General features: G+C 46.3%; 1 protein-coding gene across 2 annotated transcripts in view; it reads left to right on the forward strand.

Moving 5' to 3' along the window:
• The window catches only part of SCNN1B (sodium channel epithelial 1 subunit beta), a 140,147-nt gene that overhangs the window by 110,636 nt on the left and 2,529 nt on the right, over positions 1-26,982 (forward strand). For both annotated transcript variants that reach the window (XM_089682776.1, XM_089682783.1), the window contains 2 exons: positions 745-806; positions 3,127-3,202. In XM_089682776.1, coding sequence (XP_089538902.1) covers positions 745-806; positions 3,127-3,202 — 138 coding nt within the window. The remainder of the gene's footprint in view (positions 1-744; positions 807-3,126; positions 3,203-26,982) is intronic.

A 26,982-nucleotide genomic window follows, 5' to 3' on the forward strand; every position in this document is an offset into this window, starting at 1 on the left:
GTTCACTCCATGCACAGGAGGGACATTTTCTTGCTATATATCCTTGTTCACAAATTTTCCTTTCCATTAACAATTAGGAGCAATGTCTTCATGTTTGACCAATCCTTAAGTGTATGGATAGTTTTAGGTTGCCCCCAAAAACTGGGAAATTGGAATCCTTCACATTTAGAGCTATGGGGAGTGAGTTATCTGCCAATACTGTCATAGAAAGGAGAAGCACCACAACCAATGTTTTGGACTACTCCCCAATCTGATAAAAAGAAAAGGGCAGTATAGTGGCTAAGTGCTTAGCACCTCTGCCTGGCAGCACTAGGGTCATTGGTTCGAATCCCAACCACGGCACCACCTGCCTGGAGTTTGCATGTTCTCCCTGTGCCTGCATGGGTACTCTGGTCTCCTCCAACCCTCCAAATACATGCTGGTAGGTTAACTGGATCCAATTTAAATTGGCCCTAGTATGTGTATGTATGAATGTGAGTTAGGGACCTTAAATTGTACACTCCTTGAGGGTTAGGGACTGATGTGAATGTACTGTATATATGTAAAGCGCTGTGTAAATTGATCATGCTATAGAAGTACCTGGAATAAATAAGGGAATAGATTTATATAGCTGATTCCATTATGTAATTGCTCACAGCCTTGAGTACCAAGTATTGATACGAAGCTTACTCTGAGTTGGTGTAAGAGATTCAGTGTATTCCACAAACATTTCACACTGACAGCTCTTCATTCTCTTTTCTCCAGGATTGGATTTTTCATGTTCTCTCATATGAAAAAGACTCCAGCACTGACATCACTGTAAACAGGTAAATACGTCCATATAGAAGCCATGTTTTCAACAATAATGAAACATTAAAAGCACATTTTCTGGAAGAGGTGAAAATTGTATATTTCCCCATAAAACACCTATGCATGGAGTAAGTATGCAGGCTGCCGTTGTCCTCTGGAAACACTAGAATAACTGGGTGATTTGGACCATAAGGTCTTGCATGACTGTATTAAAAAAAAGGAACCAGCCACACCCAATGCAGCTAAAGAAGACTCAGACTCTAGGAACAAGGGGTAACATGATTCCATCCTGCAGATAACGGCCACATTAATAGACATGCTGCAAGCAGCTCCAGAGCCATCAGTGGAGTGTAAGTTGAGGGCACCAGGTACAGGACTGTTCTTTTCCCCACCCTTGTGTTTAGAATCAGGCATGTTGACAGTAAGGCAAGGTAAGGCTCAGGGTACAAAGCCTTCAGATACTGATGAAGCCCAAACAGCTGATGAGGGTCGGAGGTGACCCAATTCACTGTGGGCAGGCAGAAAGAACAGACCAAAGATTGGAGTACCACATAACTCTTTTCAAACAGGAGCAGCAGTGAAGAAATACTTCCTTGGTGCTGAATATTAGGAAAAATAGCACCCCACCCAGAAAATGACGTTAACACTCTGTCCCATATTGTTAAACCCTTCAATAGTGAAAAACTGCAAGACTTTTAAAGTTACCCAATGACCTAAGTGAATGAGGTATCTCCTGGTGCTCCACCCAATTGTACTACTCATGGAGTGAGCCTTCAAAGACAGGGCGAACACAGTGCTAGTGCCAATGGCTCTAGACCTGAAAAGGTCTCCTCAGCTAACTTGTTACCAGAATGGAGTCTAGAATGCTCCCTATATGTTCCCAAAGGCCACTTCCAGGCTATCCCCACAATGTCCAGTTCAGTGGGGTCCAGATATGACACTTCAAAAGCCAGGCTAAGTATGGCCATGCCAGATGTCTGCAATCAAAGAGGCCAGCTCTAGCAGCTAGAGAGAGGTCTTGGTTGAAGGAAAAGGTTTGGAGATATAATGATGCTTGTAAAAATTAGCTGTCTTTTACACACCAGAGCTCAGGAAAATATTTCCATCCTCCTAGGACGCTAGCAAACAAATGGAGCTTGTTAGTAGCAGAAAGGAGTTATCTTGGGCTGGACTACCATTTTTTGTTTGCCCGTGTCCAATCTTTGTGCAGTGGGCAGTATAAACTAAAGGTGAATGATCTCTAGTGACCCTCAATGAAGGAAAAATACATTTTATAAAGTAAAATCCAATAAAGCAATTCTGAAGGAAACCTGCACTGAGGAAGTATGTAGGCTACCATTGCCTCCAGAAAATACTAGTTCTCTGACTATCATGATGATCTTGTGGCTTCAATACCTGTCCCTGAAACAAGTATGTGCACTTTAGTTCTAGCTTTTCACTCTTCTCTCACTGTATGCTTTTTTCAGACAAGTGTTTCACTAAGTAGTGAAGCCAGGATAAAGATGATTTACCTGAACCATGCATCTATAATAGCAAGTCAGCAATGGCAGTTCATATTTTCTTCTGCTCACAGGTTCACTTAAAGAATGTTTGCAATGTTAGTGATTGGGTTTACATCTATTTTTAACAGGTTAATGTTAGTTAAAAGACATTTTTATATTTACTGTATAAGCATTTTAATTAAAATAATACCAATAATACCATGAAGGTCCTGTTATAGGATGACAACTTCCTGAATGTGTCTCATATTTGTGCTCCAGCATTTTTTTGTCCAATGGAAACCATAAGTGGTCATTTCAACAAACATTACTCAGGTATGATCCATTGTGGTCAACATCTGGAAACTTGCCCTGGTAAATGTCATGCAGCCATTGCTGTAGAGCACAGGTGTCAAACTGGCGGCCCTCCAGCTGTTGCCAAACTACAAGTCCCATGAGGCATTGCAAAATTGACAGTTACAAGCATGGCTCCCAAAGTCAGAGGCATGATGGGACTTGTAGTTTTGCAACAGCTGGAGGACCACCAGTTTGACACAGCTGTTGAGCATGTAGACAGGAAGTGGCTGCCACAGATCAGAAGCACAGAGATTGAAAAAAAAAAAAAGATGTGGAAAAAAGGTGAAAACAGTATTTTTTTTTATTGGCAGTTGTTTATGATACACAGTGTTTTAACAAACTGAACTTTGTCCAGTTAGGTTTGCATTCACTTTAAATTATGTCAAATTCTCATAGTCTAGGAGCAGTGAGTTCAGCATCAGTAACCACACATGCTGTATTTTGACTATTAAAATTCTAGAAAATTTTAAACCTTTCACTTTTTATTTGCTGCTTTTCTCAGGGATGGCATCATGAGACTGAATATCTATTTTGAAGAATTTAACTACCGCAGTATTTCAGAGTCAGCGACCACCAATGTAAGTGGGGCTGTAAGAAAGTATTATAGAGAGTATTTGTGTAATACCAGAATGTACCCCCTACTGGCACACAGATGTAACAGATCTTACATATAAAGTCACTTTACTGGAACAGGAGTTATTTTTTTCTTTTAACAGCCCGTCATATCATATTCATCACGTTTTGTTTTAAAGCAGTACAAAAAAGGAAATGTTTATTATATTTCAGCTTAATATTTCTTAGATGTGATGGCTGAATTTGTTTTCTTTTTTAGGCTTTCTTTCTTTTATTTTCATCTGGTGATCCAGCCAGAGTCTGTTGTTTTTCAAAAGAACAAATTCTCTAGCAGAAAGTGTCAGTTACAGAGATGAGACAAACCATTTAACACTGACAGGGGTGCTCACATAGATCAGCTTTTATTTATTTATGTAAAACCTTTATCCCAAAAGGAGAAAAAAAACTTTTGCTGTAACTGCTTTTAAAGTAATAGCTGGAGTTTGGCTTCAATTTGTTAGTGTATTTAAGTCTGCTAGTACATGTAACACTCCCCTCTCCTCCAGACTGACAATGCTGCTGTTCAAAGGTGTCACAAAGGAAAAAACAGATAGAGTCCCCTGCGCTCAAGAGTTGTGGGATGATGTAAACAGTACAGGTCTTTAGGCATCCATCTCCAGCAGCAGGCCCTCTAAGGGTCAGGTGGGGGGGGGACCCAAATGTAAACTGCAAAAGCAATGGAAGAGAGGGCGCACCAGCCTAGTGCATTACCTGATAAAAAAGCTTTAATAGAAACAAAAAAATATACTCACTGAGGAAAAGGGAATTGTCCCCGAAATGCATCAGCCATCTGAGGGTCTTCTCAAGGTTTTGGAGTTGACCTGGTGACCTGTTCGCTTTGAGATTATGATGCTTTTGATACATAATTGTTTGTGAGTATATTTTGTTGATTCTATTAACGTTTTTTACTCAGGCAATGCACTAGGCTGGTGCACCCTTTCTTCCATTGTTTTTGCTGTCCAATGGTGCCCCCTGTTCTCCTTAATTCAGAGTAGGGGCACTCTAATACAGGAGGTGTGTTGCTGGCCAGATCACCAGGTGAAAACAGAAAAAAAAGGCCTAAGAAAAGAAAACTAATGCAATCTAAGGGTTGGTAAGCTGAGATGTATTACATTTTTGATGTTGGGTTTAATACCATTTTAAGCTGAAATTTAGGTATGGCAATTTTTACAAAGTTACATTGGTCCAGTTTGGACTAATGTAAGTATGTATGGTGCTATAATTATAGAATCCCCATGGAAGCTGGAAATCATTGTAGTAGGAGCCAGCACTACTCTCCACTAGCTTTTGGGTCCTGTGCTGAGCTTCTGCCCTGCATTGCAGACTCCAAAGGCTGCTCGTTCTGCAAGGGTCCCATTCAAGGAACACTTTTTTCTCAATAAATTCAAAGTGTTCTATGATTAGACGAGGCGGAAAGGTAGGGCAGTGGTGTCACAATCTTCACCTCGTCCAATGAGAGTAAACTTTTCATTTAATGAGAAAATGCAGTGTTCTGAGTGGCATCTCTGCCGAGCAGGCCACCTCCTGTGCTAAGTAAGCCACAGGGCAGCATGGGACCAGGAAGCTACTGGCAATCGATACAGTAGTGGTGCCTATAGTGCCGAGACAAGGTCATCTAGCGTGCAGGGCGAACATGCCAAATTTCACCTCCCCTCAAGATGTATTAGCATTGTGTTAACAAAAATCCCCCCCCCCCAAAGAAAAAAAAAAAATTGAGCACTAATCTGCATGCTTACCACCTGAGCATAAGTCTTTCTCCTCCCAGTTCAAATCCCGCCCCTGCTGAAATCTCCCCTCAGATCATCCCTATACCAAAATCTCCCCCACAAAAAAAAACACCCCTCCTAGCACAAATCACTACAGCTTGTAGCAGCAGGAATTCTCCTTGTGGTGGTGCCCCCCCCCCCAACCTTACATCTCATCAAAGTGCCCCCCTGCCCTTCCCTTCCCTTGTTCCATCCCTGGGTGCCTACTAAAGTGATTGCCAGATTCCAGGATGATCCCATAGGTATGGCACATACATAACTACATTGGTCCAATGCAACTACGTAAAACATGTATACCTAAACTTCAGCTATAAAGCCCAACTCCAGGTGCAACTAATTTTTATGTTTCTTTATTACTAACAATCACACTTTCATTATGTTATTACTTCAGAAGTTCTGATGAGCTCTGCTGATATGTAGCGTGGGAGCCGTAGATGTGTAGAGTGGGAGCAGCGGCGGACTGACCATTTGGAAACTCGGGCCTGGGGTCAGTAGGGGCCCCATGAGATGCCCCTGGTACCTTTTTCATAGGCTTTTTTTAGTTTGGGCAAGTACACAGGGGCCCCATGATCCCCTATTGCCCGGGGGCCCCATGAGTTGTCAGTCCACCCCTGAGTGGGAGCCATACTTCCGGCTTCCAGCTGCATTGGAACAGAGTCCTATGAAGGTCCCCAGTTGGGTCGTTGTGCCTTCACCCTACCTCACTCTACTGTGCCATTCACAAAGTACAGCACACGCATTACCACTGTGAGACCTCCTGAAGTAAAAACAAAACGACTGTAATCATTTGAGTATTAAAGGTTGAAAAAAAACATACCATAGCTGTGCCTGGAGTTGGGCTTTAAATTTAGAACTGAAACAGTGGAAGCCGATTGCTCCACGTAACATGGTATTCACCTATACAACACTTCCATACACAAGTCCAAGGAAGAGGAAATGTCTGACCTTTTTTGTTGGTGTTAAGAAAATATTGATTCTACTGTGTTATCAGAGATATCATTTCTCACCATTTAATTACTTTGTAATCTCTCTGTAAATATTACTGTCCATAAAAGTGAATTACTCCCCACAAGTCACTGCAGCCTCAATTCTCTATACAGTATAATTATTTGGTCCAGCCACACCATGCACACACTAGACATGTGCAATTCTTTTAGTTTTGATTTGTTTTTTTTGGACGAAAATTTTGTTTTCGGAAATTTGGATGTATCCAAGTTTCCAATTGGACATAAAAACGAATGGCAAAAAAAAGTTATAATGAAAAAAACGAATGCATTTGTTTCATTCGTGTTTTTGATTTAGTTTGATACACAAATAATTGTAAATACGGCAGGTAAATTTTACTTAATGAGTGGGTACATATGGGGTACATAGTACCCCTGCTCATTCAGCAAAAACATGTCAAAAGTAAACAAAAACACAAACAGTTTTTGACAGGATATTTATGAATAAATAAATGCCCCCTGAAGTAGATCCAACGTCAGTCACAATGAACGCCTACCCACACACACACCAAAAAAAGAACATCAGAACATGACGTGTCCCATCCAAGGACACTCTAAACATGCAGGGCACTTGTTTATTTACATTCTGCTGTCAGCTATTCTTTACAACGAATTCGGATCGGATTTAAAAATATTAAATCTTTCTGAAACAAAAGAATATACAAAATTACGGTAATCTCAAAAACAAATCTATGTGTAACAAATATGACAAAATGAAATTCTTCAATTAACGAATAACACGTAAACAAACAAAAATGTTGGCCGTGCCCATGTCTACCACACACTTATTAGACTCATTGCCTTATTTAAAAAAAAAAAAAAAATATATATATATATACAGTCATGGCCGAAATTGTTGGCACCCTTGATATTTTTCCTGAAAATCAAGTATTTCACACAAAAAAGGTATTGCATTAACACATGTTTTGCTATACACATGTTTATTCCCTTTGTATGTATTGGAACAAATATAAAACAGAGGCAGAAAAGCAAATATGACATAATGTCACACAAAACCCCAAAAATGGGCTGGACAAAAGTATTGGCACCCTTAACTTAATATTTGGTTGCACACCCTTTGGAAAACATAACTGAAATCAGTCGCTTCCTATAACCATCAATAAGCTTCTGACACCTCTCACCCGGAATTTTGGACCACTCTTCCTTTGCAAACAGCTCCAGGTCTCTCTTATTGGAAGGACACCTTTTCCCAACAGCAATTTTAAGATCTCTCCACAGGTGTTCAATGGGATTTAGATCTGGGCTCATTGCTGGCCACTTCAGAACTCTCCAGCGCTTCTTTGCCATCCATTTCTGAGTGCTTTTTGACGTATGTTTGGGGTCATTGTCCTGCTGGAAGACCCAGGATCTTGGACGCAAACCCAGCTTTCTGACACTGGGCCCTACAGTGCGACCCAAAATCCTTTGGTAATCCTCAGATTTCATGATGCCTTGCACACAGTCAAGGCACCCAGTGCCAGAGGCAGCAAAACAACCCCAAAACATCATTGAACCTCCACCATATTTTACCGTAGGTACTGTGTTTTGTTCTTTGTAGGCCTCATTCCGTTTTCGGTAAACAGTAGAATGATGTGCTTTACCGAAAAGCTCTATCTTGGTCTCATCTGTCCACAAGACGTTTTCCCAGAAGGCTTTTGGCTTACTCAAGTACATTTTGGCAAACTGTAGTCTTGCTTTTTTATGTCTCTGTGTCAGCAGTGGGGTCCTCCTGGGTCTCCTGCCATAGCGTTTCATTTCATTTAAATGTCGACGGATAGTTCGCGCTGACACTGATGCTCCCTGAGCCTGCAGGACAGCTTGAATGTCTTTGGAACATGTTTGGGGCTGCTTATCCACCATCCGGACTATTCTGCGATGCAATCTTTCATCAATTTTCCTCATCCGTCCACGACCAGGGAGATTAGCTACAGTGCCATGGGTTGCAAACTTCTTGATAATGTTGCGCACTGTGGACAAAGGCAAATCTAGTTCTCTGGAGATGGACTTGTAACCTTGAGATTGTTGATATTTTGCCACAATTTTGGTTCTCAGGTCCTCAGACAGTTCTCGTCTCCTCTTTCTGTTGTCCATGCTTAGTGTGGCACAGACAGACACACAATGCAAAGGTTAAGTGAACGTCTCTCCTTTTTATCTGCTTTCAGGTGTGATTTCTATATTGCCCACACCTGTTACTTGCCCCAGGTGAGTTTACAGGAGCATCACATGCTTGTAACATTCTTATTTATCCGCAGTTGTGAAAGGGTGCCAATACTTTTGTCCAGCCCATTTTTGGAGGTTTGTGTGACATTATGTCGAATTTGCTTTCTTTCCTCCCTTTTTTTGTTTTGTCCCAATACACACAAAGGGAATAAACATGTGTATAGCAAAACATGTGTTAATGCAATACGTTTCGTGAGAAATACATGATTTCCTGGAGAAATATCAAGGGTGCCAACAATTTCGGCCATGACTGTATATATATATATATATATATACACACTGCTCAAAAAAATTAAAGGAACACTTTGAAAACACATCAGATCTCAGTGAGGGAAAATCTCATGCTGGATATCTATACTGATATAGACTGGGTAATGTGTTAGGATCGTAAGGATGCCCCATCGTTTGATGGAAATGAAAATTATCAACCTACAGAGGACTGAATTCAAAGACACCCCGAAAATCAAAGTAAAAAAAATGATGCAGCAGGCTAGTCCATTTTGCTGAAATTTCATTGCAGCAACTCAAAATGGTACTTAGTAGTTTGTATGGCCCCCACGTACTTGTATGCATGCCTGACAACGTCGGGGAATGCTCCTCATCAGATGATGGATGGTGTCCTGGGGTATTTCCTCCCAGATCTGGACCAGGGCATCACTGAGCTCCTTGACAGTCTGAGGTGCAACCTGACATCGTCGAATGGACCAAAATATGATATCCCAGAGGTGTTCTATTGGATTTAGGTCAGGCGAGTGTAGGGGCCATTCAATGGTATCAATTCCTTCATCCTCCAGGAACTGCCTGCATACTCTCGCCACATGAGGCCGGACATTGTCGTGCACCAAGAGGAACATAGGCCCCACTGCACCACCGTAGGGTCTGACAATGGGTCCAAAGATTTCATCCCCACACCTAATGGAAGTCAGGGTGCCATTGTCTATCCTGTAGAGGTCTGTGTGTCCCTCCATGGATATGCCTCCCCAGACCATCACTGACCCACCACCAAGACGGTCATTCTGAGTGATATTATAGGCAGCAGAACGTTCTCCACAGCTCCTGCAGACTCTTTCACGTCCGTCACATGTGCTCAGGGTGAACTTGCTCTCATCTGTGAAAAGCACAGGGCGCCAGTGGCAGACCTGCCAATTTTTGTGTTGAATGGCAAATGCCAATCGAGCTCTGTGGTGCTGGGCAGTGAGCACAGGGCCCACTAGAGGGCGTCAGGCCCTCAAGCCACCCTCATGAAGTCTGTTTCTGATTGTTTGGTCCACCAGTGGCCTGCTGGAGGTCATTTTGTAGGGTTCTGGCAGTGCTCATCCTGTTTTTCCTTGCACAAAGGAGCACATACCAGTCCTGCTGATGGGTTAAGGACCTTCTATAGCCCTATCAAGCTCTTCTAGAGTAACTGCCTATCTCCTGGAATCTACTCCATGCTCTTGAGTAGAGATGAGCGAAGAAATGAAAAATTCGATTCGACTGATTCGGCGAATTCGTGGACAATATTCGATTCGAGTCGAATAAATTCGCTGTGAATTTAACTTAAAAAAGGGTGTTTCTAGGCTTCAGAGAGACTTAATATTAGTGCAGAACACTGTACCTTTAATTTAAATGCCCTTGGAGTCTGCTGGGGAAGAGAAATAATACTGTCTGTCAGTATGACATGCAGATGAGTGCCGTCGATCTTAGAATCACTGCACACTTCACTCCTTTGGCCAGTCACGGGGCCAAAACCAGTGTTTGGAGCCACAGTGTGGCGGTGGAGGCAGCAGCAATGGGAGGCCATACAGCAACCTATGACAAAATGGAAACCAGCAGGAGCGTGAGGAGACCTGAAAGTGGCACATGGCAGAGTGGGAGCAATGGGAGGCGGTACAGGGACCCAGGTCACACTATGGGCCCAGCAGCAGCGTGACCAGGCGGTACGGGGGCCCATGGCCGATATGGGGCTTGGTGGCACCTATGGAAGGCCTGTAATCTGCCAGCAACCTATGACAAAATGGACAACCGCAGGAGTGTGAGGAGATTTCAAAGTGGCACATGGCAGAGTGGAAGCAATGGAAGGCCGTACAGGGACCCAGGTCACACTGTGGGACCAGCATCAGCGTGAACAGGCGGTACGGGGGCCCATGGCCGATTTGACCTCATTCATCCCATAGTCCTGCCGACTCACGAATAGCGTGGCCTCCTCAAAGGGCCTGAGCAAGCGCAGGTGTCACACATGAGCTGCCAATGGCTGACATCTAAGTTACACAGGGAGTACCTTTATCCGCTTTTAACATCAGGAAATCTGTGATGGCCTTTAGCTGTTCGTAAAGGCGGTCTAACATATGTAGGGTTGAATTCCACCTTGTTGCAACGTCACAGCATGAGGAGTCGGTACGGGGGCCCATGGCAGATTACATGTCTGGCAGCAGCTATGTGAGGCCCGTAATCTGCCTGCACCCTATGTCAAAAAATTTAACACACCAGCAGTGTGAAGAGACCTGAAAGTGGCACATGGCAGCAGAGTGTGGCGATGGAGACAGCAGCAATGGGAGGCCGTACAGGGACCCATGAGAGACTCTGGACTTGGCAGCAGCATGAGGAGGCGGTATATAGGGGCCCATGGCAGATTAGGGGCCTGGCAGCAGCTATGTGAGGCCCGTAATCTGCCTGCACCCTATGTCAAAAAATTTAACACACCAGCAGTGTGAAGAGACCTGAAAGTGGCACATGGCAGCAGAGTGTGGCGATGGAGACAGCAGCAATGGGAGGCCATACAGGGACCCATGACAGACTCTGGACTTGGCAGCAGCATGAGGAGGCGGTATATAGGGGCCCATGGCAGATTAGGGGCCTGGCAGCAGCTATGTGAGGCCCGTAATCTGCCTGCACCCTATGTCAAAAAATTTAACACACCAGCAGTGTGAAGAGACCTGAAAGTGGCACATGGCAGCAGAGTGTGGCGATGGAGACAGCAGCAATGGGAGGCCGTACAGGGACCCATGACAGACTCTGGACTTGGCAGCAGCATGAGGAGGCGGTATATAGGGGCCCATGGCAGATTAGGGGCCTGGCAGCAGCTATGTGAGGCCCGTAATCTGCCTGCACCCTATGTCAAAAAATGTAACACACCAGCAGTGTGTGAGGAGACCTGAAAGTGGCACATGGCAGAGTGTGGCGATGGAGACAGCAGCAATGGGAGGCCGTACAGGGACCCATGAGAGACTCTGGACCTGGCAGCAGCATGAGGAGGCGGTATATAGGGGCCTATGGCAGATTAGGGGCCTGGCAGCAGCTATAGGAGGCCCATAATCTGCCAGCACCCTATGTCAAAAAATTCTACACACCAGCAGTGTGAGGAGACCTGAAAGTGGCACATGGCAGCAGAGTGTGGCGATGGAGACAGCAGCAATGGGAGGCCGTACAGGGACCCATGACAGACTCTAGACTTGGCAGCAGCATGAGGAGGCGGTATATAGGGGCCCATGGCAGATTAGGGGCCTGGCAGCAGCTATGTGAGGCCCGTAATCTGCCTGCACCCTATGTCAAAAAATTTAACACACCAGCAGTGTGAAGAGACCTGAAAGTGGCACATGGCAGCAGAGTGTGGCGATGGAGACAGCAGCAATGGGAGGCCATACAGGGACCCATGACAGACTCTGGACTTGGCAGCAGCATGAGGAGGCGGTATATAGGGGCCCATGGCAGATTAGGGGCCTGGCAGCAGCTATGTGAGGCCCGTAATCTGCCTGCACCCTATGTCAAAAAATTTAACACACCAGCAGTGTGAAGAGACCTGAAAGTGGCACATGGCAGCAGAGTGTGGCGATGGAGACAGCAGCAATGGGAGGCCGTACAGGGACCCATGAGAGACTCTGGACTTGGCAGCAGCATGAGGAGGCGGTATATAGGGGCCCATGGCAGATTAGGGGCCTGGCAGCAGCTATGTGAGGCCCGTAATCTGCCTGCACCCTATGTCAAAAAATTTAACACACCAGCAGTGTGAAGAGACCTGAAAGTGGCACATGGCAGCAGAGTGTGGCGATGGAGACAGCAGCAATGGGAGGCCATACAGGGACCCATGACAGACTCTGGACTTGGCAGCAGCATGAGGAGGCGGTATATAGGGGCCCATGGCAGATTAGGGGCCTGGCAGCAGCTATGTGAGGCCCGTAATCTGCCTGCACCCTATGTCAAAAAATTTAACACACCAGCAGTGTGAAGAGACCTGAAAGTGGCACATGGCAGCAGAGTGTGGCGATGGAGACAGCAGCAATGGGAGGCCGTACAGGGACCCATGAGAGACTCTGGACTTGGCAGCAGCATGAGGAGGCGGTATATAGGGGCCCATGGCAGATTAGGGGCCTGGCAGCAGCTATGTGAGGCCCGTAATCTGCCTGCACCCTATGTCAAAAAATTTAACACACCAGCAGTGTGAAGAGACCTGAAAGTGGCACATGGCAGCAGAGTGTGGCGATGGAGACAGCAGCAATGGGAGGCCGTACAGGGACCCATGAGAGACTCTGGACTTGGCAGCAGCATGAGGAGGCGGTATATAGGGGCCCATGGCAGATTAGGGGCCTGGCAGCAGCTATGTGAGGCCCGTAATCTGCCTGCACCCTATGTCAAAAAATGTAACACACCAGCAGTGTGTGAGGAGACCTGAAAGTGGCACATGGCAGAGTGTGGCGATGGAGACAGCAGCAATGGGAGGCCGTACAGGGACCCATGAGAGACTCTGGACCTGGCAGCAGCATGAGGAGGCGGTATATAGGGGCCTATGGCAGATTAGGGGCCTGGCAGCAGCTATAGGAGGCCCATAATCTGCCAGCACCCTATGTCAAAAAATTCTACACACCAGCAGTGTGAGGAGACCTGAAAGTGGCACATGGCAGCAGAGTGTGGCGATGGAGACAGCAGCAATGGGAGGCCGTACAGGGACCCATGACAGACTCTAGACTTGGCAGCAGCATGAGGAGGCGGTATATAGGGGCCCATGGCAGATTAGGGGCCTGGCAGCAGCTATGTGAGGCCCGTAATCTGCCTGCACCCTATGTCAAAAAATTTAACACACCAGCAGTGTGAAGAGACCTGAAAGTGGCACATGGCAGCAGAGTGTGGCGATGGAGACAGCAGCAATGGGAGGCCATACAGGGACCCATGACAGACTCTGGACTTGGCAGCAGCATGAGGAGGCGGTATATAGGGGCCCATGGCAGATTAGGGGCCTGGCAGCAGCTATGTGAGGCCCATAATCTGCCAGCACCCTATGTCAAAAAATTCTACACACCAGCAGTGTGTGAGGAGACCTGAAAGTGGCACATGGCAGAGTGTGGCGATGGAGACAGCAGCAATGGGAGGCCGTACAGGGACCCATGAGAGACTCTGGACCTGGCAGCAGCATGAGGAGGCGGTATATAGGGGCCTATGGCAGATTAGGGGCCTGGCAGCAGCTATAGGAGGCCCATAATCTGCCAGCACCCTATGTCAAAAAATTCTACACACCAGCAGTGTGAGGAGACCTGAAAGTGGCACATGGCAGCAGAGTGTGGCGATGGAGACAGCAGCAATGGGAGGCCGTACAGGGACCCATGACAGACTCTAGACTTGGCAGCAGCATGAGGAGGCGGTATATAGGGGCCCATGGCAGATTAGGGGCCTGGCAGCAGCTATGTGAGGCCCGTAATCTGCCTGCACCCTATGTCAAAAAATTTAACACACCAGCAGTGTGAAGAGACCTGAAAGTGGCACATGGCAGCAGAGTGTGGCGATGGAGACAGCAGCAATGGGAGGCCGTACAGGGACCCATGACAGACTCTGGACTTGGCAGCAGCATGAGGAGGCGGTATATAGGGGCCCATGGCAGATTAGGGGCCTGGCAGCAGCTATGTGAGGCCCATAATCTGCCAGCACCCTATGTCAAAAAATTCTACACACCAGCAGTGTGTGAGGAGACCTGAAAGTGGCACATGGCAGAGTGTGGCGATGGAGACAGCAGCAATGGGAGGCCGTACAGGGACCCATGAGAGACTCTGGACCTGGCAGCAGCATGAGGAGGCGGTATATAGGGGCCTATGGCAGATTAGGGGCCTGGCAGCAGCTATAGGAGGCCCATAATCTGCCAGCACCCTATGTCAAAAAATTCTACACACCAGCAGTGTGAGGAGACCTGAAAGTGGCACATGGCAGCAGAGTGTGGCGATGGAGACAGCAGCAATGGGAGGCCGTACAGGGACCCATGACAGACTCTAGACTTGGCAGCAGCATGAGGAGGCGGTATATAGGGGCCCATGGCAGATTAGGGGCCTGGCAGCAGCTATGTGAGGCCCGTAATCTGCCTGCACCCTATGTCAAAAAATTTAACACACCAGCAGTGTGAAGAGACCTGAAAGTGGCACATGGCAGCAGAGTGTGGCGATGGAGACAGCAGCAATGGGAGGCCATACAGGGACCCATGACAGACTCTGGACTTGGCAGCAGCATGAGGAGGCGGTATATAGGGGCCTATGGCAGATTAGGGGCCTGGCAGCAGCTATAGGAGGCCCGTAATCTGCCAGCACCCTATGTCAAAAAATTAAACACACCAGCAGTGTGAGGAGACCTGAAAGTGGCACATGTTTGAGGCATGATTCATGGCGGATTTAGTCAGTTGTGTCAGGAACTGGTGGTTTGAAATCCAGACTAATCCACGCCTGATTCATTTTCACAAACGTGAGTCTCTCCACACTTTGGGTGGACAGTCGTGTCCTCCGCGGAGTTACAATACCTCCTGCCGCACTAAACACGCGCTCCGATGCCACGCTACTGGCCGGGCATGACAGCCTTTCAAGGGCAAATTCAGCTAGTTGGGGCCAAAGGTCAAGTTTCGTTGCCCAGTAGTCAAGGGGATTGTCTACCTCGGTTGGCAGGGTGCTGTCCAAGTAGGCCCAAGCCTGTTGTTTGAGCTCCTGCTCCAGGTCCACCTGATGCTGCTGCTGCTGCTGCGGCTGGTTAGTAGTTTCCTCACTGCGCTGGTGAAGAAAGCTACTCATCATCGACTGCAGACTGAGGCAGCCGCTGCTGGTGGAGCTGCCACTGCTCCTACCACCCCACCCCTCCCCTGCTGCCATGCCAGCGGAACGCGAGCGCACAGGGCCCACAGTGTCTGAGGATGGACGTTGGCGCACAAAGGCAGAGACCAACTGACTACATAGGTGGTTTTTATAGTACGTAATTTTGGCCTCCCTCTCAGCAGGTGTGAAAAAGGCCACCATTTTGGACCGGTAGCGAGGGTCCAACAAGGTGGACAGCCAAAAGTCATCCCTCTGTCTGATGGTTATTATTCGGCTGTCGCTACGCAAGCAACCGAGCATGCTATGGGCCATTTGTGCCAAGGAATGCGAGGGACTCCCTGCCTCCATCTCCACAGCATACTGCCACGGTGCGTCTGGGTCCTCTGTCTCCTCCTCCTCCTCCTCTACCAGATGCTCCTGCTCCTCCACTCCTGTCCGCTGAGTGGAAAAACCACCCATTTCACTCAATAATTCCTGAGCACAAATGTCCTCCTCTACCTCCTCCTCTTCTTCCTGTCCTGCCCCCACAGGGGTCATGTGGCGTTGAGATCTGTGCGCCACGTCTACCGCACCCTGACCAGCCATTGTTAACAGCATTTGTTCCAGGACGTGCAACAGAGGAATGACGTCGTTCATCCCATAGTCCTGCCGACTCACGAATAGCGTGGCCTCCTCAAAGGGCCTGAGCAAGCGGCAGGTGTCACGCATGAGCTGCCAATGGCTGACATCTAAGTTACACAGGGGAGTACCTTTATCCGCTTGTAACATCAGGAAATCGGTGATGGCCTTTCGCTGCTCGTAAAGGCGGTCTAACATGTGTAGGGTTGAATTCCACCTTGTTGCAACGTCGCAGATCAGGCGATGCTGTGGAATTCCGTTCTGCCGCTGCAGCTCAATGAGGGTGTTCTTTGCGGTGTAGGAATGGCTGAAATGCATGCACAGTTTACGTGACATTTTAAGGATGTCTTGCAGTGGGATGGTGGATTTTAGGAACCGCTTGACAACCAGATTGAACACGTGAGCCATGCATGGCGCATGGCACAACCTTCCTTGACGCAGAGCAGACACCATGTTCTTTCCGTTGTCAGTCAACATGGTTCCGATTTTTAGTTTGCGCGGAGACAGCCATCTGTCGATTTCTCTGTTCATTACACTCAGCAGTTCCTCCCCTGTGTGACTACGTTCGCCAAGGCATACCAGGTGCAGCACAGCGTGACACCGTTGCGCCCTGCACATGTGATATGCCGGTCGGGTAATGGGACTTGGCACGGGGGTGGCGGCTGAGGACACGGCGGAAAAAGAGGTGGTAGAGGCGGACATGCTTGCTGGACCAAGGACGTGCAAACGTGGAGGCAAAAGCGTCGTGACCTGTCCAAGTTGCTGGTGCGGCTGTGCCGGCACCACGTTCACCCAGTGGGCCGTAAATGACATGTACTGTCCCTGACCGTAGTTACAGCTCCACACGTCGGCGCTGCCGTGCACTTTGGCAGAGACCGACATGCTCAAAGACTGGCCCACCATCTCTTCTACATGTGAATGCAGGGCTGGCACTGCCTTTTGGGCAAAGAAATGACGGCTTGGCACTCTCCACCGCGGCGCGGCACAAGCCATCATTTCTCGGAAAGGTGCTGAGTCCACCAGTTGGAAAGGGAGGGACTGCAGCACCAGCAACTTGGACAGGAGGACGTTCAGCTTTTGCACCGTCGGGTGCGTGCTCGCAAACTGTTGTCTCTTGGATACGGATTCCAAGAAAGACTGTTGACGGAATCCGAGAAGAGGAGTAGCAGGAGAAGGAGCATCTGAACGAGCGGAAGATGCCAATGAGCGACAACTCCCCTCAGCAGAGGTGTTGGAGCCTTGACTGGCTGATAGAGGGCGATTGACGACGTCGGGTGACGGAGCAAGTAACGGAGCGGGTGATGGAGCGGGGGCTGGGGCAGGCAGAACCGCCGTATGTTTATCACGGTTTTCCCAGGCCACCGAATGGTGACGCTGCATATGCTGACGCAACGCTGTAGTCCCAACATGGGCCCCCTGGCCACGCTTGCATTTCTGGCCACATAGTCGACATACGGCTACGTTTACTTCCTCGGGCGGCTTGAGGAAAAATTGCCACACCACCGAGTAGGAAACTTTGCCCCCGCTACTCTTCACTGGCTGACTGCTACTTCCTCCGTGCGCACCGGCACCACTACTGGCCGTGGTGGTAGGCTGCAGTGGAGCTGGTGCTCTACTCCGTGGACGTTTGGCTCCACTGACACTGATGCGACCCTGCTGCTGTCTCCTGGGCAACCCACCGACTGTTTTGCTCGCTGCCAAGCTGCCACCCTCTTCTCCTGATGATGCGGAAGAAATTGCCTGATGACGACGAGGCTGCCAAGTGCGATCAACCTCCTCATCATCAAGTAGGGTCTCCGCCTCACTACTAGCCCCCTCGGCTGCGTCTGGGTCAGGAGACAGACCTGTCTCTAGACCGGCTACCGAGCCACTCTCCTCGCCAGTACTTGTTCGCTTGGCTGCTGAAAAGGCCGATGTCTCCCCCCGTTCCTGACCGCCCTCTGTTAGCTCTTCCTCACTGTACAGTGGGGCTGAGCCCACAGCATGCGATACTTCGCTTGGTGAGGGAACAGCAAAGGACAGGGGCAGGTAGAGGACACGTGATTTCAGTGGGCTTGGTCCCGGGCCATGCCAACTAACGGTTGTGTCTGACGTACCCACCGACCGTTGGCTGTAGGTGTCAGAGGTGACCTGGGAAGAGGAAGACGACCGAGCCAACCAATCAATGACGGCAGGGTTGTCGGTGGAGACACGACCGCTGGATGACACCGGGAGCACTGGCCTCTGGCTGCGAATACTGCTGCCTCGACCCCTTCCTCTGCTGCCACGTCTGCTCGCTCCTAAAACATTGCCTCCTCTGCCACTCCTCTGCATGTTGTCTGACATACTATTTAATTCAACGATTAGGTGTCCCTGAGTAACAATTCTCTGGCACTCAGTAACAATTCTGTCTGTCCCTGAGTATGAATTCTGTGGCCCTGAGTAACAATTCTGTGTCTGTGCGAGTAACAATTCTGTGTCTGTGCAAGTAACAATTTTGTGTCTGTGCGAGTAACAAATCTCTGGCACTCAGTAACAATTCTGTCTGTCCCTGAGTAACAATTCTCTGGCACTCAGTAACAATTCTGTCTGTCCCTGAGTAACAATTCTCTGGCACTCAGTAACAATTCTGTCTGTCCCTGAGTATGAATTCTGTGGCCCTGAGTAACAATTCTGTGTCTGTGCGAGTAACAATTCTGTGTCTGTGCAAGTAACAATTTTGTGTCTGTGCGAGTAACAATTCTCTGGCACTCAGTAACAATTCTGTCTGTCCCTGAGTAACAATTCTCTGGCACTCAGTAACAATTCTGTCTGTCCCTGAGTATGAATTCTGTGGCCCTGAGTAACAATTCTGTGTCTGTGCGAGTAACAATTCTGTGTCTGTGCAAGTAACAATTTTGTGTCTGTGCGAGTAACAAATCTCTGGCACTCAGTAACAATTCTGTCTGTCCCTGAGTAACAATTCTCTGGCACTCAGTAACAATTCTGTCTGTCCCTGAGTAACAATTCTCTGGCACTCAGTAACAATTCTGTCTGTCCCTGAGTATGAATTCTGTGGCCCTGAGTAACAATTCTGTGTCTGTGCGAGTAACAATTCTGTGTCTGTGCAAGTAACAATTTTGTGTCTGTGCGAGTAACAAATCTCTGGCACTCAGTAACAATTCTGTCTGTCCCTGAGTAACAATTCTCTGGCACTCAGTAACAATTCTGTCTGTCCCTGAGTAACAATTCTCTGGCACTCAGTAACAATTCTGTCTGTCCCTGAGTATGAATTCTGTGGCCCTGAGTAACAATTCTGTGTCTGTGCGAGTAACAATTCTGTGTCTGTGCAAGTAACAATTTTGTGTCTGTGCGAGTAACAATTCTCTGGCACTCAGTAACAATTCTGTCTGTCCCTGAGTAACAATTCTCTGGCACTCAGTAACAATTCTGTCTGTCCCTGAGTAACAATTCTCTGGCACTCAGTAACAATTCTGTCTATCCCTGAGTATGAATTCTGTGGCCCTGAGTAACAATTCTGTGTCTGTGCGAGTAACAATTCTGTGTCTGTGCAAGTAACAATTTTGTGTCTGTGCGAGTAACAATTCTCTGGCACTCAGTAACAATTCTGTCTGTCCCTGAGTAACAATTCTCTGGCACTCAGTAACAATTCTGTCTGTCCCTGAGTAACAATTCTCTGGCACTCAGTAACAATTCTGTCTGTCCCTGAGTATGAATTCTGTGGCCCTGAGTAACAATTCTGTGTCTGTGCGAGTAACAATTCTGTGTCTGTGCAAGTAACAATTTTGTGTCTGTGCGAGTAACAATTCTCTGGCACTCAGTAACAATTCTGTCTGTCCCTGAGTAACAATTCTCTGGCACTCAGTAACAATTCTGTCTGTCCCTGAGTAACAATTCTCTGGCACTCAGTAACAATTCTGTCTGTCCCTGAGTAACAATTCTCTGGCACTCAGTAACAATTCTGTCTGTCCCTGAGTAACAATTCTCTGGCACTCAGTAACAATTCTGTCTGTCCCTGAGTATGAATTCTGTGGCCCTGAGTAACAATTCTGTGTCTGTGCGAGTAACAATTCTGTGTCTGTGCAAGTAACAATTTTGTGTCTGTGCGAGTAACAAATCTCTGGCACTCAGTAACAATTCTGTCTGTCCCTGAGTAACAATTCTCTGGCACTCAGTAACAATTCTGTCTGTCCCTGAGTAACAATTCTCTGGCACTCAGTAACAATTCTGTCTGTCCCTGAGTATGAATTCTGTGGCCCTGAGTAACAATTCTGTGTCTGTGCGAGTAACAATTCTGTGTCTGTGCAAGTAACAATTTTGTGTCTGTGCGAGTAACAATTCTCTGGCACTCAGTAACAATTCTGTCTGTCCCTGAGTAACAATTCTCTGGCACTCAGTAACAATTCTGTCTGTCCCTGAGTAACAATTCTCTGGCACTCAGTAACAATTCTGTCTGTCCCTGAGTAACAATTCTCTGGCACTCAGTAACAATTCTGTCTGTCCCTGAGTAACAATTCTCTGGCACTCAGTAACAATTCTGTCTGTCCCTGAGTATGAATTCTGTGGCCCTGAGTAACAATTCTGTGTCTGTGCGAGTAACAATTCTGTGTCTGTGCAAGTAACAATTTTGTGTCTGTGCGAGTAACAAATCTCTGGCACTCAGTAACAATTCTGTCTGTCCCTGAGTAACAATTCTCTGGCACTCAGTAACAATTCTGTCTGTCCCTGAGTAACAATTCTCTGGCACTCAGTAACAATTCTGTCTGTCCCTGAGTATGAATTCTGTGGCCCTGAGTAACAATTCTGTGTCTGTGCGAGTAACAATTCTGTGTCTGTGCAAGTAACAATTTTGTGTCTGTGCGAGTAACAATTCTCTGGCACTCAGTAACAATTCTGTCTGTCCCTGAGTAACAATTCTCTGGCACTCAGTAACAATTCTGTCTGTCCCTGAGTAACAATTCTCTGGCACTCAGTAACAATTCTGTCTATCCCTGAGTATGAATTCTGTGGCCCTGAGTAACAATTCTGTGTCTGTGCGAGTAACAATTCTGTGTCTGTGCAAGTAACAATTTTGTGTCTGTGCGAGTAACAATTCTCTGGCACTCAGTAACAATTCTGTCTGTCCCTGAGTAACAATTCTCTGGCACTCAGTAACAATTCTGTCTGTCCCTGAGTAACAATTCTCTGGCACTCAGTAACAATTCTGTCTGTCCCTGAGTATGAATTCTGTGGCCCTGAGTAACAATTCTGTGTCTGTGCGAGTAACAATTCTGTGTCTGTGCAAGTAACAATTTTGTGTCTGTGCGAGTAACAAATCTCTGGCACTCAGTAACAATTCTGTCTGTCCCTGAGTAACAATTCTCTGGCACTCAGTAACAATTCTGTCTGTCCCTGAGTAACAATTCTCTGGCACTCAGTAACAATTCTGTCTGTCCCTGAGTATGAATTCTGTGGCCCTGAGTAACAATTCTGTGTCTGTGCGAGTAACAATTCTGTGTCTGTGCAAGTAACAATTTTGTGTCTGTGCGAGTAACAATTCTCTGGCACTCAGTAACAATTCTGTCTGTCCCTGAGTAACAATTCTCTGGCACTCAGTAACAATTCTGTCTGTCCCTGAGTAACAATTCTCTGGCACTCAGTAACAATTCTGTCTATCCCTGAGTATGAATTCTGTGGCCCTGAGTAACAATTCTGTGTCTGTGCGAGTAACAATTCTGTGTCTGTGCAAGTAACAATTTTGTGTCTGTGCGAGTAACAATTCTCTGGCACTCAGTAACAATTCTGTCTGTCCCTGAGTAACAATTCTCTGGCACTCAGTAACAATTCTGTCTGTCCCTGAGTAACAATTCTCTGGCACTCAGTAACAATTCTGTCTGTCCCTGAGTATGAATTCTGTGGCCCTGAGTAACAATTCTGTGTCTGTGCGAGTAACAATTCTGTGTCTGTGCAAGTAACAATTTTGTGTCTGTGCGAGTAACAATTCTCTGGCACTCAGTAACAATTCTGTCTGTCCCTGAGTAACAATTCTCTGGCACTCAGTAACAATTCTGTCTGTCCCTGAGTAACAATTCTCTGGCACTCAGTAACAATTCTGTCTGTCCCTGAGTAACAATTCTCTGGCACTCAGTAACAATTCTGTCTGTCCCTGAGTAACAATTCTCTGGCACTCAGTAACAATTCTGTCTGTCCCTGAGTATGAATTCTGTGGCCCTGAGTAACAATTCTGTGTCTGTGCGAGTAACAATTCTGTGTCTGTGCAAGTAACAATTTTGTGTCTGTGCGAGTAACAAATCTCTGGCACTCAGTAACAATTCTGTCTGTCCCTGAGTAACAATTCTCTGGCACTCAGTAACAATTCTGTCTGTCCCTGAGTAACAATTCTCTGGCACTCAGTAACAATTCTGTCTGTCCCTGAGTATGAATTCTGTGGCCCTGAGTAACAATTCTGTGTCTGTGCGAGTAACAATTCTGTGTCTGTGCAAGTAACAATTTTGTGTCTGTGCGAGTAACAATTCTCTGGCACTCAGTAACAATTCTGTCTGTCCCTGAGTAACAATTCTCTGGCACTCAGTAACAATTCTGTCTGTCCCTGAGTAACAATTCTCTGGCACTCAGTAACAATTCTGTCTGTCCCTGAGTAACAATTCTCTGGCACTCAGTAACAATTCTGTCTGTCCCTGAGTATGAATTCTGTGGCCCTGAGTAACAATTCTGTGTCTGTGCGAGTAACAATTCTGTGTCTGTGCAAGTAACAATTTTGTGTCTGTGCGAGTAACAAATCTCTGGCACTCAGTAACAATTCTGTCTGTCCCTGAGTAACAATTCTCTGGCACTCAGTAACAATTCTGTCTGTCCCTGAGTAACAATTCTCTGGCACTCAGTAACAATTCTGTCTGTCCCTGAGTATGAATTCTGTGGCCCTGAGTAACAATTCTGTGTCTGTGCGAGTAACAATTCTGTGTCTGTGCAAGTAACAATTTTGTGTCTGTGCGAGTAACAATTCTCTGGCACTCAGTAACAATTCTGTCTGTCCCTGAGTAACAATTCTCTGGCACTCAGTAACAATTCTGTCTGTCCCTGAGTAACAATTCTCTGGCACTCAGTAACAATTCTGTCTATCCCTGAGTATGAATTCTGTGGCCCTGAGTAACAATTCTGTGTCTGTGCGAGTAACAATTCTGTGTCTGTGCAAGTAACAATTTTGTGTCTGTGCGAGTAACAATTCTCTGGCACTCAGTAACAATTCTGTCTGTCCCTGAGTAACAATTCTCTGGCACTCAGTAACAATTCTGTCTGTCCCTGAGTAACAATTCTCTGGCACTCAGTAACAATTCTGTCTGTCCCTGAGTAACAATTCTCTGGCACTCAGTAACAATTCTGTCTGTCCCTGAGTAACAATTCTCTGGCACTCAGTAACAATTCTGTCTGTCCCTGAGTAACAATTCTGTCTGTCCCTGAGAATGAATTCTGTGGCCCTAAGAATTCTCTGGCACTCAGTAACAATTCTGTCTGTCCCTGAGTAACAATTCTCTGGCACTCAGTAACAATTCTGTCTGTCCCTGAGTAAAAATTCTGTGGCCCTAATAACGTTTCTGTGGCCCTAAGTAACAATTCTCTGGCACTGAGTAACAATTCTGTCTGTCCCTGAGTATGAATTCTGTGGCCCTAACTAGCGTTTCTTTGTCCCTAAATAACGATTCTGTGGCCCTCATTAACAAGTCTGTGTCCCTGAGTAATGGTTCTCTGTCCCTAAGTAACTTCTCTCTGTCCCCAATTCTCGTTTCTGTGGCCCTAACTCTGTCCCTGTCCCTAGTACAGAGCGGTCTGCCTCTGTTCAATGACTGCAGGCAAATGAAGATTTCCAAAATGGCCGCTATATATACCTCGACCATTACACAGTGCTGGCTGGCTGGCTGCTGATTGGCTGATGCGATCACATGTCGTTGAGGAATGCATTATGGGGCAGCGCGCCTTGTCTGCGCGCCTTCCCCGACATCCCCGCTCCGTCGCCGCACATGTCAGCCGCCATTTTCGGAAAAATTTCGATTCGCGCGTCCGAATTAGGCTGTTTTTCGGATTCGGCACGAATCGAAATTTTTCCGATATTCGACTCGAATTCCACTTCGGATGCTTCGATTCGCTCATCTCTACTCTTGAGACTGTGTTGGCATTATTGATGTGCCATCCTGGAGGAGTTGGACTGCCTGTGCAACCTCTGTAGGGTCCAAGTATGGCCTCATGTTACCAGTAATGACACTGAACCTAGCCAAATGCAAAACTAGTGAAAAATAGTCAGAAGAGATGGAGTAGGGAAAAAATGTCCGTGGCCTCCACCTGTAACACTGCTGCTGTTTTGGGGGTCATCTCATTATTGCTTATCTAGTGCACCTGTTGTTAATTTCATTAACACCAAAGCAGCTGAAACTGATTAACAACCCTCTCTGCTACTTAACTGACCAGATCAATATCCCAGGAGTTTCACTGACTTGATACTATACTTTGATTAAAAAGTGTTCCTTTTATTTTTTTTATTTATTTATTTTTATAAGTTACACATAAAAGATTGTCTTAAAGGATAAGTTCACCTTTGGAACATGTTACATGTTCCACCCATTTTTAGGGTGGAATATGTAACAAGTTCCCATAGCTACAGCTGAGACTTCTAATGCAGGACCGAGGGAAATTGTAGACAATTTTTTGTCCCCAGAGGTGTTACTTAGGGTCAATTGCCAGAGGACAAAGTCAGCCAAGATCAGACATAAAAACCATGTGAACTGAGACTAGCTAACTACAGTATGGTACACGGAGACAGAAGTAACAGAGACCAAATATTGTATCACTAGTGGGTGGACATGGCTCATTTTAAATGGGCAAGAACTGGACTTTTCCAAAGCACCTGATAGTGGTGATAGAATTGTGTGCAAAAACACTCCCCAGACTACAACCCAAAGCAAAACAGACAAACTGACCAACCAACACATATGGACTCAAGGTGTACTAACAGGCATTTGATCATAACCACAAAGACAGAAGCAAATGGACAGTGTGTATAGGGATAGAAGGTTGTCGGAAGAGACCACACCAACAGAAACCACCAAAAACATGTACCGGGAAAGACATTTACCAGAAAAGACCACACAAACAACTTAGCAGCTAGTGCTGGGAAAAAAAGGTTACCAGGAAAACAGACTAGACAAAAGCAAGGCTAAATGCTAATTTAAGAGCAAACATAGCAGGAGCTAAGCACATAGAAACTGAACATGGATCAGACTAGTGTGCTCCACAACAGGCAAATTGACACACCCGATAAAATAGCAGTAGAAGAAACGGAAACTGGTGGGAATGGGATGGAGCAGGGTGGAGATACCAAGTGATGAGCAGGAGCTATACAACAGATAGATAGCAAAGGAAAAGCAAAGAGAGGTGTGTGCAGGAAGGACAGCACACAAGGCTGTGCAATACATGTGACCAATCTATGTTTAAATATTTGGCCTGCAACCAGATCCTCACACTGTCACTATTGTTCTCCCAAAATACCTGTATCAGCGTCTTTTTCCCTCACTTATCCATTAAAATAAATGTCTGTGTGTCTCATAAGTGAAATTACAAGTTTCAGGGGTGCAGTCACTGCAGACGATAGTTTACCCTGAGGGAGAGCCAACCAATTACCCCCCAAGATCTGCTGCCAGCTTTAGTGTTGAAATGGCTCTTTCTGGTTGGAGAAGAGTCTGTTCCTCACAGTTTGTACTTTAAGTGATCCTGTTGCTATGGTTTAGAATTTAATTAAGTCATGCCTGTAAAAGAAGTAATCAAATACAAACATTTCCTGCTGCCAGCATCTCCAAATGCTTCCCTAATCCTTAGAAATCTGTTGATGTCCACACCCAAGCCAACACTTCTGGGGGTGCCCATCTCTGTGGTCCTCCACTACTCTCACTGGTTCTTAATACTGATTTTTCAGTCACTACTTTGCCTTGTAATGGGTGGAGGTCAGAGGGAGGAACTAGAGAGAACTGAACCCCAGGAGATTGACATTCCCACAAATGTCTGTTTCGGTATGGACTTCACTTGAAGTTTTCTCAGGATCAACCTTAGGTGGCGCAGGAAGCAGGAAAGGAATTTACTGACATTTTATACATTTATGGTTTCATCTAAATTCTATTCTAGTAAATAAATATAACTTTACTGCACCTCCTATAAAACCTCAATTGCCTTTCACCAATCTTACATGCCTGAAATAACCACATAAAATAAACCTTACAATTAATTGTGCTTTTAAATAAAATAAATCAAAGAATGAAATCAGTCTCTGATGTTGTTTCCCTTTAATACTGTGTTTGTTCCTTCTTTAGCATATACATACAGTCAATTATTATTATTATTATTATACAGTGTTTATATAGCGCCAAAGGGTATGCTCAGCGCTGTACAGTAGCAAGGGGGACAGAACATGAGACAATACAGTATCAATACAATACACGAGGGGTTCGAGGGTCGTGCTCTTTCGAGCTTACAATCTAGGAATTATTTGCATAAATCAGTCTCTAGTGTATTCTGTGTCGTGGTTGCAAATGATACAAATTCCACCTTTAGGGGTTTACTTATTAAAGCTGGTTCACTCAGAATCTCATGCATAGAAACCAGCTTACCGGTTTTATTGCTAAAGATTAATTGAACAAGCTGAGGTTAGAAGGTGATTGGCTACCATGCACAGGTGCATGAGATTCTGAGTGAATCAGATTTAGTGAATAAACCCCTTAGTGTCTTCAAAGATCAATAGGGTATAGTGATTGAGTCCCTGAGGAAGTCATGTGAATGTGACGACACACGTAAGGTGGAGCTGGGTGACACAAGCTGAAACCGGAACCGAGGTGGGAGCCGCGGCCCCACTCTCTGTAATTTTAAAAGTGATTTTTGATGTTTTAAATGCAAGTGCAAGCCTATGCTAATCAATTGTTTTACTACATACTACACCACGAGCGGTCCGTGTGTTTTGTGAGTTGGTTTGCAGAGCCATAGGAATGGGACACCCAATCTTTAAAAGGGCCATACACTAGAAAATCTGGATGGCTATAAAATGGCAACATAATAAGGGACATGGAAAGGAGTATTATCACAATAGAGC

Source organism: Staurois parvus, unplaced genomic scaffold (genome assembly GCF_062004578.1).
Source record: "Staurois parvus isolate SC_StPar_1 unplaced genomic scaffold, SC_StPar_1.0 ptg000018l, whole genome shotgun sequence".
NCBI classification, from domain to species: Eukaryota; Metazoa; Chordata; class Amphibia; order Anura; family Ranidae; genus Staurois; species Staurois parvus.